At 34.0% G+C, this 11,693-nt stretch overlaps 1 protein-coding gene across 1 annotated transcript; it reads left to right on the top strand.

The window, feature by feature from the left end:
- The first annotated feature begins 414 nt into the window (after positions 1-414).
- Positions 415-9,221, top strand: LOC141819125 (uncharacterized). Its single transcript, XM_074706486.1, is given in 11 exon segments — positions 415-601; positions 604-1,034; positions 1,920-2,045; positions 2,130-2,327; positions 4,221-4,448; positions 4,759-4,903; positions 4,906-5,915; positions 6,442-6,732; positions 7,065-7,569; positions 8,033-8,886; positions 8,971-9,221. Coding segments are annotated over 10 exon segments (3,852 nt in total). The 5' UTR covers positions 415-492; the 3' UTR covers positions 8,842-8,886; positions 8,971-9,221.
- The last annotated feature ends 2,472 nt before the right edge of the window (positions 9,222-11,693 follow it).

Genomic DNA, 11,693 nt, shown 5'->3' with positions numbered 1-11,693 from the left:
ACATACAATGCCACATCTATAATTATAATAATAATCAATTGACCACTAGAACTTTATAACAACAATATTACCCTGATTTTAATTGAATTTAAGTAATTTTGATAGAGTTTGTTTTTAATATAAAAGTATTTTATACATAGAATTTATTTGTATATATTGCTGCTATAATAATAATAATAATAATAATAATAATAAAATAAGAGTATTTTGGATAAAGAAATATGAGGTGTCTTTTTTAATTTTTGCCAAATAATTAATAGAAAATTCTACGTTACAGAATCCGGTACAGAATGTTTGGGCCGTTTTATTAGCCCATTAACGGCCCAAATATCAGGGTATTTAAGCACATCCCTACATTGATTTCCTCTTTTAGTTTTTGCAAGCGGCGGCGACGACGCAGTGCATCTTGATCGATACCCTAACCTCGTGAAGCCGCCATTATTGCCGTTCGTCGCCGCTCGATCTTCAATCCTCTCTAGTTCTCTTTGCTCAATGGGCAGCAGCAAGAAGACGGCACCGAGTTCCGAAGACGCTCTAGATAGCGAGAATCATGTTTCGGTTGACGAGGTTTCAGCAAGTGAGAAGAGAAGATCGATGATGGAAAGGCAGAGTCCTTGGAGGGCGCGACGTCCCTGAAGCCCATGGAGAAGAGGAAGAAGAGAAAGGCATTGGACAAAGAAAGACACCGGATTGGTGAAGAGAAGAAGAAACCACGCATTGATACTCCTAGTGAAGGTGTTGCTTTGACTGACTCGCAGCCTGCGGCTTCTTTGCCTTCTTCAGGCCACCCTGGGCTCCATATGAATGTGTTTAGGGATCTAGCATCTTCCGATTCATTGGTTAGGGAAGCTGCTGCGGAGTCATTGGTTTTAGAGTTGTCTGAGGTTCAAAAGGCATATGAAAAAAGGGACAAACGGGAGGATGACGGAGCCATTCAACTAGAGGCGGAGAAGGATGATGGGTTGCAAGATTGCGCGCCTGCTCTGAGATATGCCATTCGTCGACTTATTCGTGGGGTATCTTCTTCTAGGGAGGTAGACATCATACTTTTTTCTTCAATTCTCTGTATAAGACCAATTACTTTTTTAATTCCTAGTGAAGCACTCGTGACTCATCTGTTTTGTTGAGACCAATGCACTGCGGCTGTGTATCTTATATTGAACAAAGAATTAGTTTTGAATTTTTCATGTCCCTTTGAATGTCCAGGGGCTTGAAGAAATTGTTTTTGTTTTGAGAAAATGATTGACTAATCAAATGTTGAATCTTCTATATAATGACATATTTTCAAGTGCAGGTTGCACATTTCATCTTTCTGGTTTTCTAGGTGTGGTTTGGTTTCTTATTATATTTTCTTATCCTATATCCTCAACACATTTTCTTATCCTATATTCTAACGTGCAGAATTAGTTGACTGAATTAAACATCAGAATGAATCTTAGATGTTCACTTTATATGGTTCATTTGCTCATATTATCTATGTTAGTTTTTTTTATAATTGGCCTTCATTACTCATTGTCCTCTCTGATATTGCATTTAATTTTATATTTAAGAAACTTTTCCCTTTTTCTATCATTTGGTGTTTTTGCAGGCATCCTTTTCTTTTAGTGACGCTTCTATTTATTTCTGAAGAAAGTAAATCAACATGTAATTTTGAGAGAAGAAAAAGAAAACAATTTATAATATATTGTTGAGAAATAAAGGCATTTGCTATATTCACTCTTTGTAACACACTTGCACCCTATGTGTTCCTTAAACCATATAACCTATACGGTCATCAGGGTTTAGCAAACAAAAGCTAGCTGTTACTCTAGTTCACAGTGAAGATTATTGATGTATGATACATCTGTTTTAGGAGATCTGTTGCTTCATTTTGTTCTTTTTGTTTGAATTCTTTGCTTTTTTCTTCTTCTTACCAACAGTATGCAAGGCAAGGATTTGCGTTGGGGTTAGCGGTTGTGGTTAGAGCAATTCCAGCTATCAAGTTGAGTTCAGTGATGAAATTGACAGTTGATTTACTTGAAGTATCTTCTTCAATGAAGGGCCAGGTACTTCGTTATTGTCTTTTTCAATATCACAATATTCCTTTGATTGTTTTTGCAATTCTGAATTTCTTTTCAATGGTTGTATAGGAAGCTAAAGATAACCTTTTGGGCCGCCTCTTTTCTTATGGTTCCCTTGCTAGATCTGGAAGAATTGCGACTGATTGGAGTAAACACATTGATACATCAGTTATCAAAGAGTTCATAACTCATGTTGTTTCTTTATCTGGAAAGAAGCGATACTTGGGTGAGCCAGCCGTTTCTCTGATTTGGGATGTGGCTGATCAGGTACATTGATTATTTGTGAATCTGTTCTCTAATATAAAAATGACATATCATTAATTTGACTGATATGCTTACTTTTGATTCTTTTTATGTGTCATTTAAATATTTTTTAATATTTTTATTCTTAGATTTTATTTTATTTATTATTATTAGTTTGTAAAAGCACCATGTTTGCTTTGTGCATTAGTTTGCTGATCTATCTGAATTCTGATACAAACTCGTCTCCAAAAGTGCTAACTTTTACATGCTAGTATATTAAATCATTCAAATCTAAAGTGTTTGTAATTTACTATCCTGCTCCTGTTGGTCATCCACTATGTATTACACTGCTTAATATCTATTTGGATATGAGTTGGTTTCACATGTAGTTATAATGATGTATGCAGAGACCTGGAATGCCATTCACATCAGTGCAGACTTGTGAACTATTTGTAAAGCAATATAGTTACAATCTCTCCTTATATTCTACCAAGTGAAAGTATAAAACCCATAGCTACCATGTTAATAAATGTGAGGAGAGATTGTGCTCCTGAATTTGTGAATATGTCATGCTCTTGTTGTGGAGTAAGGCAAATGGGTTTGTTTTTAATTACGCCGATGAAAGTATTGGTCTCTCAGTGCTATTGCTTTTCATGTCAGGTGCTAAATCTAGATTGAACTTTGACCTTTCAATGAATTTATCCAAAATTTAACAAATAATTGATTTAGCTTGAACTTTTAATTTTATTCAAAGTTAGACAATTGTTAAGTAAATCTCCAGTCATTTGTTTGCTTATCAGTTAGATATATTAGTACCTTTTTTCCTAATCACTTTTCTTATTAAGTTGTGTTTGTTAGTGTAAATGTCCACTCATTTGTTTGATATTTTGACTGTTGCTGGTTATTTATCTACTTATTTTGTTTCATTCTTTCTTAGGTCATTTGAGGTATCTAAGTTGTTTTTGTTATGGAATAACTAATAGCCTTTCAATGGTAAAAGGTCAAAACGTCTGTGGTATGATCAACCATGCTGATCTGGGTGTGTTATGCAAATGAGCCATAGATAAAAAGGTTAGTGTAGGAAATATAAGAATGATAAAGTGAATGTGTAAAAATACCAGGAGAGGTAAGTGCAGAGATGTTAAATAAAGGAGCAGTTGGATCTAGTCCTTTGATTATAAAATGATAAATGAAGATAAATATGTTAACACGGTATAAACATAATTAATTACTATTACTAACAAATATGTAGAGAGTTCAAATTTAGATAGGATCATTCAACCTAAATAGTTAGGCTATTCTTTTTGTTGTGATCAAGATTTAAAATACGAGCCGTGCTGAGGTTTCGGTCCCAGACCGGAACGATACAGTTTTGGTACCGTATCGTACCGTACCGGTATAATTTTGATATTTTTAAAATATAAAATATATTAACTAAAATAAAAAATTTAATTTAAATATTTAAAAATAAAAAATAAAATATTTTTTAAAAAATAATAGGATAAAGGATTTTAATTAAGTATATTTAAATTATCCTCAACTATAGCTAGGAATTGATTATTAAAAACTTATTAAACCTAAACTTAAGTTAAAAAAATTGAACCGCGATTGGCCACGCGCCACTAGGGGTGTGCGCATCCTGCGCGATGCCTCCGGTGGCATTGTCGGGCCCGGGCGATGCCTCTGGAGGCGTCTCCGGGCCCGCGTGAGCCTCCGGAGGCGTCGTCGGACCCGGGTGATGTTCTGTAATTGTTGGTTGTGATTGTTTTGTAATTGTTGTTCTTTGACATAATTCTCAAAGAAAGCGAAAACTTCTTGCATATTTTTCTTCTTTAAGATTATATTATTCTTCTTTAATAACAATATTCCAGTTTCTATCCAAAACTTAGGTCTAACTAGGTTTTCTTGTTACTGCAGCTTTCTTCAGATGTTATTTTAAATGAAGTGTTGAAAACTACTGCTCTGCATGATTTGTTTGAGAGAGCTGCTGAGGTGGGAGATCCAGATGCCCTGTACTTGGCTTTGAAGATGCAAGAGAAAATACAAGTTGATGGCATAGTGTTTGGCAAGCTGCTTCCATGCCCATTTAGTGCTGAAAGCTTCTTTAGTCGAGATTATCTGCTATATATTGCCAATTGCTTTAAGGTTCTCTCAACATAGCTTACCATTCCTTTACTTATTTGGTGGTTAAATGCCATCAACTAATTAGACATTTGAAATTCTTAAGCACATATCCTTTCAATTATTACTTGGAGAGCGATATTAAGTTTCTTGTTAATCTACTGAATTAATTTACTAGACATTTGGTCTGGTCTTCATTTACTCTGTAAATAAGGAATGTTTAAGCAGTAATATGTGTTATTTGGAAGGCTTGCATAGTCCTTTTGTAATTACATATATTGATGCATTTTTTTCTTCTTTCATTTTTTGTTATTAATTGGACTTAAATTTTCAGGAATCAACCTTCTGTTTGCCTCGTCTGCATAGTCTTTGTCCAGTAGTGGTGAACATGCTTACTTCGGAAATAACAACTCGTATGGAGGATGATGCAGTGCGATCTGCATCTGGTAAGAAGCAAAAGAAGATTGGAAAGGTTGCTCCTCGGAGGACATTGCCAAGAATATCCAATGTTTTCAGGAGGTTGTAATTGAAGAGTCACTTCTTCAGTCATCTCATGATAGGAAGTTTTTGGCATTCCAAATTTTGTTGCTTATGCTTCCAAAATTGCCTATATCTTGTATCAAGTTTGTCCTTTCTGAGAAATTTGTGCATTGTCTCATGGACATTCTCTCAAACAGAGATGCATGGTTGTACAGTGCTGCTCAACATTTTATCAAGGAGCTCATTGATTTAATTGGAGATGATATTGATCGCTGTGTTTCAGTTATTATGCCACTGCAGAAACACAGCAGTGGCAAATTTGATATTATCACCAAGACACAGTTGGTGAAGGGGTTGGTTGCTAAGTTCAATACTGTGCCTGGTTGTTTGCACTTTGTGCAAAGTTTGATGAGCTTATTTGTTGATGATGGAACTGTTACTGATGAACCATCTGATCAAAGTCACACTACTGATGAAAATTCAGATTTAGGTGCGTCAGAGGATAAAGAAACTTCAGGTTCTGGTAATATAGATTCCCTGAAGAACTGGATTATAGATACCATGCCTCGGATTCTAAAAAATTTAAACCAGAATTCTGATGTAAAGTCAGTGCCACATACTGAAATTGTGAAACATATTGAGGCAAAATTTCAAGTGCAAACAGAAGTTTTGAAATTTCTAGTAGTTCAGGGTTTGTTCTGTGCATCACTAGGCACTGAAGTTACATCATTTGAGTTGCAAGAGAAGTTCAAATGGCCAAAAGCTTCTATTTCAAGTTTGCTATGTAGTATGTGTATCAAGCAGCTTCAATCATTGTTAGAAGATGCACAGAAAAGGGAAAACCAATATGCATCAACTGGCATTGAATTTGATGATCTGGGTTCTTATTTTATGTGTTTCCTGAGCACTTTGCACAACATCCCTTCAATATCACTTTATATAATCTTGACTAATGAAGACGAGAAGGCATTCAAAAGACTGTTGAAAATGGAATCCAAACTTTCTGAAGAGGTACTTGCTTTCACTCTCCAATATTTTCACCAAGGTTTTAAAGTGAATCTAGTTGATTTAACATTGTTTTTTTTTACTATCAGCTTGTTTTACATCGAAGTATTTTAAATTGTAGATATTAAAAAAATAAAGTGTAATAATTATAAAACTTCTAGAAATATCTTGTAAGAACTGGTAGCAATCATGGAATATACATATATTAAATCTGAAATTTTGAAGAGCAATCTATATTTAAATTAATTTATTCTTACTAGTAATTTGGAAATGCTGTTACAGTATTTATTTTCTCATTCTCTGAATTTAACATAGTATTTATCCTAAGTGATTATGAAGAATCCCAATTGCTATTCTGCCCGTAATTATGGTGTAGCGATATGAGCTGTTAGCTTAATGCCTTTTTGTTTGCTTGTCTGTGTAGCACATTGAAAGTAATCCCATTTTATCTTTTAAGTATCTTGGAGTTGAGATATCTTCTTTTTTTCGGTACTTCAGTTGTAATATTTTCTACATTCCATCTATTGCACAGGGAAAAAAAGTTAGGCCTGGTCCAGTTGCAAATAAGTTCCGTGCATTCCGTTATCTATTGATCCAGTTGGTGTTGCAAGTACTTCTCCATCCAGGAGAGTTCTCTGAGGCTGCATTGGAGATGATTATATGCTGCAAGAAGGCTTTTCCAGCTGCATCTTCTGCTTGTGATTTTTCAGATGATGAAGAATATGATGGTGATGATGCACCAGAGTTGATGGATGTGCTAGTCGACACTTTGCTTTCACTTCTACCACAATCAACTGGTCCATTGTCTTTTGCGGTAGAACAGGCAAGTTCAGTAGAACTATACTGCTTTTGATTAGGATGATGTGTCTGTTGGCAGAAGCTTGTCTTGTTTTATTTATTTTTTTATCGTACAAAATATACCATCTTTTAATAAAAGATACAACCTATGTAAAACTACACTTTCATTTGATGAAATTGGACAGCATTTTTTCAAGTCTTAAGCTATGCGTTGTCAAATGTGAATATTGTCTTTAATTGGGAGTTCTTTGATATCTGTCTATATGATTTTGTCATCATAATCCTGGTGTGTTTATTGTCTGACCTATTCATTTGATTCAGAATGAAATAAATACAAGACTTGTCTTTGATATGCAGATTTTCAAGTCCTGCTGCGATGATATAACAGATGCTGGATTAGTTCAGATGTTGCGAGTTGTGAAGAAGGATCTGAAGCGTCCTCGCCATCCAATTGCAGGCAGTGATGATGATGATGAAGAGGAGGATGATTTTCTTGGAATTGAAGAGGCAGATGATATCAATGAATTTGGAACTGATGATGCAGTTGACAGTGATAGTCATGCAGATGGTTCTGAGGAATTGCTCAGGTCGGTGGCAACTGATGATAACAAGAATAGTGATTCTTCTGGGATGGACATAGTTGAAGCAATTGATCGACTTGCCAAGGGGGATAATGGCCTTTCCGCATCTGGTGATTCTGATGATGATATGGACGATGATGCCATGTTCCGTATGGACTCTTACATTTCCAGGATTTTCAAGGAGCGCAAAATTTCTGCAAGTGACAGTGCTCAATCCCAACTTATACCTTTTAAACTTCGAGTTCTCTCACTGCTAGAGATTTATTTGCAAAAGAATCCAGGTAGAATATCAGAAATTTTTGATGTGTAGTTAAAAGCGTATCCATATTCTAACTTTCAATTTTGTAATACCAAAATTCTGTTTTTCAGTTGTATTAGGTCAGCAATAATCCTTTTTAAAGAATGATCTAGAATCTTGCCTCAACTTTATTATATAAGCTGGACTAGCATGATTCAATCAAAGAGGCATTAGACATAGTATTTGGTTAACCTTCATCAATTGTGGCCATTTGGTACTCATGAAACTGGCTCATTCTTATCCTATAATCCTAATCTTCGATCATGTATATATCATCCTGTTGTCCATACAGCTTTCCTCATTTCTTTTATTTATCCTGTTGTTTATCAAGTTCGCCTTCTTGTTTCAAGGGATCAATAAACAGATCTTTCTGAATAATATTTGGAAAATACTTGTAGAATATGATTTTTCTTGCATATTTTAATCTGTTAATCTATTTGAAACAGGTAAGACTCAGGTCTTGACGGTGTATTCTTACTTGGCAAAAGCCTATGTGAATTCACATATGGCGGATGGTAATGAGCAACTAAAACAACGCATTGGAGGTATTCTGCAAAGAAAAATATTTAAAGGAAAAGACTATCCAAGAAGTGATGACATACAGCTCCACACTCTCGAAACCTTGTTGGAGAAGAATCTAAAATCAGCGTCGCGTTCGCACCATAAAACCATATCTTTGTTTGCTCAAGACTCCACTTTCTGGTTACTAAAAATCATTCGGGCACGGAATTTCTCTGAATCTGAACTGAAGGGTGTGGTCAATATATTTCAAAATGCATTAACTGACTACCTGAATTGTAAGAAGTCTCGTCTGAAAGCTGGATTCATTAAAGAGGTTATTAAGAGACAATCTTGGCTCGGGCTCCTTGTCCTTGGTTTTCTTCTGGAGAAATGTATCAGCACAAAGATGGAGTTTCGAAGAATAGAAATTCTAGATATCATAGATTGTATTATTAAGTCTTGCATTCTACCTAGCAAAGGAGAGAATGATCAAGTTGCTGCCAGTAGGTCTAAATTATTCAAGAAATACTTGCCAGCAGCCTGTGAATTGATTCAAGTACTGTTGAGTAACATGCCGGAAAAGAAGTCACGGCGTTCGGATGTGCGGCGATTTTCTACGCGGTTCTTGCATGCAGTTTCAATGCTTAAACTGAACAATGTTTTTTTAAAGGTTCTGAAGCCAGATTCACTTTCAGTGTGGGAGTCTCAACTCGGGGAGTCATTTCTTTCAATTAATTCTAGCAAAGAGAAGTAGACATTTCTATCCATTCAATGGTTTAAAGTTTCAGAAGCTAATCTTGTAAGTATATTCTCTTGGAAACAAACCTTTCCATGCATGCAAGTTCTTCCATTCCATAGTTGGACTAATAATCTGGTAGTTCAGGGCTTTAAGCTTTAACTGGAATCTGGATGTGGATGAAATCATCTGGAGACCTTACAACATTGCTTGAAATTTCTTCTGCTCAAGTCACCACCAAAATTTTACAAGTTTATCAATTTTGATTTGTTAGATGTGCTGGAATAGTTTGTATTGTATTGCACGTGAGAGGAAGTATCCAAGAAACCAAAGTAATCTTCTTTCAATGTTTAAATCCAGTAGACATTGTAGTATTCATGATTAATGTTTTTGTGACACTTTTTTGACAGATCAAATTAATAGTTTTTCAGGCATTGATGATTGGAATTGAACATTTTATTGATATGTATGTTGATCTACTTGGCATGAGGTAGGTTCATGAAGAAAAGATTGGATGCAGTTGTTGAAACAAACTCCATAATCTTTTCATGTTCACATATTAGAATTTACTTAATCTACTTTGATCAAGCCCTTTCATTATGTGTTGTAATATTTAAATATGTTTATTGAAGTGGGTAAGGATTGAATTTCTACGAAGTCGAGGTAATATTCTTCTTTGTCGTGGTCAATTGTAATTTTTCGATTTATCTTTTTATAAATGGTCGTGGGATCGATCATGTGAAATTGTTGGGACGATGGATTTCACTTTTTATTGAAGTAATGTTTAAATATAAATTTTAAAAATCTTAAAATATTTTGTTTTGAGATCTTGCCAAAAATACTATGATAAATATATTTGTTATATTAAATCAACTTTTATAAGTCTCCTGTTCGAGTTTGAAAATTATTGATTAGTCATCCATTATTTTAACATATTAGTCGATTAGAAATAATCCATTGGACTGGTCCTTCATTTCGTATGTATATGGACTTGTTCATCTGTTGAGTAGTTCATCAATCAATTCATAATTCATCATTAGTTGACTAAACCGTGACATATTGTCCATTTCACTTGGATCTGAATGGCATCTATTGACTGATTCATTAGTCGATTGAACTTGAGTTTAATAAGACTGCATCGTTTGCTGATTGAATCGTCTACTAATGAAGTTACTAGTTGATTGTTACTTTATCATCAATTGATTATTTGGACAATATCAATCCTCTACTATATCCTTAAATCCAACTAATGTGATTTTGAATTCATCGGTCGATTGTTCTATTTTATCAATTGGCTAGTGACTGATACTCTTAATTCTAGCTACACTACAGTTGAATCATGTTGTGTCAATATACCTATGTAGAGACCTCCTCATCTATCTAATACAAGTAGACCACTTATTAAGACTTTAACTATAGCCATCAATTTGAGTTGAGTCTAAAACAATTTAGTTGAATAAGATGGGTTGACTTGTCTAGGCTCGTGAATTGGCCCGTGATCCGCGTAGGTTAATTTGCAGGTTGAAATGTTTATTTATTTATTTTAAATTTTAAAATTAAAATAAAATTCAATAAATTAGTAAGCACCGTCTAAATTACAATTCAAGTTTAAAAATTTCAATTTAATTCAAACTTAAAATTTTTAATATTTTTGGCAAACTCATGGGTTGGTTCGTCTAATCCGTAATCCGTCTTGTTAAACCTGCCAAATTGGTAGGTCAATTAATCCTGCTATATGATAGATTTTTAATGAGTTCGCCCGCCCTGCCATGAGTCAGTCCGTTTGACAATTCTAACTTCCTTGCCTAGTATATGGTTAACCTCAACTAACTAGGACTTCCTACTTTCTCAATCTCATGTTAATCTTGACTCATTAGGATTTTCACTTGCTCAATCTCAAGTTAATTTTAACAAGACTTTCACTTGTCTAGAATTCACTTTTTTAGGACTTCACCCATAACATCCAATCATCTTTAATATGTTAGGACTCACACTCCCAATATCAATTGAACTTCTTTAGTGCTAAGTGTCTAGTCTACCTAATCCACTTGGACTTCTCATTAACTAAGTGATCATTCATGCCAAGACTTCCATTGACTTGGACTTTTCATTAACTAAATATTCACACACGCTAAGACTTCCACTATATTGAATTTCTCTAGTGTCAAGTGTCTAGTCTAATTAATCCACCTATATTTTATATTAATTAAGTGTCTAATCAATTTTGATCTATTTATACTTCTCATTACCTAAATATTCATTTAATTTTGATCCATTTAGATTTTTCATTAATGTCAAGTATCTAATCATTTTGAAAAAAAAATTATATATTTATATATTTATTTTACACACCTTGAGACTTAAACACGTGGTTATAGGATTAAGAGTTATATTCTACTGATTGAGACAACTTATTGTTTAAACACATCTCTTTTAAATATAACATATCATTCAACTATATTGTTCAAATATTAAAATCCTAAATTATGCTTAACCTTGACTAAGGATCGATTATATGAACACTATCTTCTTATAAATATGAAATAAGTACATTAAAAATATTACTAGATATGAGCATCAAAAGCCTTATAATGAGTATACATAAATAAATACTTGTTATGTATCAATTGTGTATTTGAGGCCCTTTATTTATAGTAATACAAATGAATTTAAATAGAGGATAAGACAATTCATTCAGATAATTTTTTATTGGAATCAATTAACTCAAATATTTGATAGTTGGTTGTTATCAAATAAGATAAACTTTTTGCCCAACTACTAATATTCAATCGACTAAGTGTTGCTTCCAATTGACTAAAAATATTTTCAATTGGCTTAGTATGCATCCAGTCGACCGAGTTAGATAAAAT

Source organism: Curcuma longa, unplaced genomic scaffold (assembly GCF_044706935.1).
Source record: "Curcuma longa cultivar G26 ecotype Majalengka, Jawa Barat unplaced genomic scaffold, ITB_CL_G26_1.1 contig_27864, whole genome shotgun sequence".
NCBI lineage: Eukaryota > Viridiplantae > Streptophyta > Magnoliopsida > Zingiberales > Zingiberaceae > Curcuma > Curcuma longa.
This window is presented reverse-complemented; position numbering and strand designations above follow the sequence as displayed.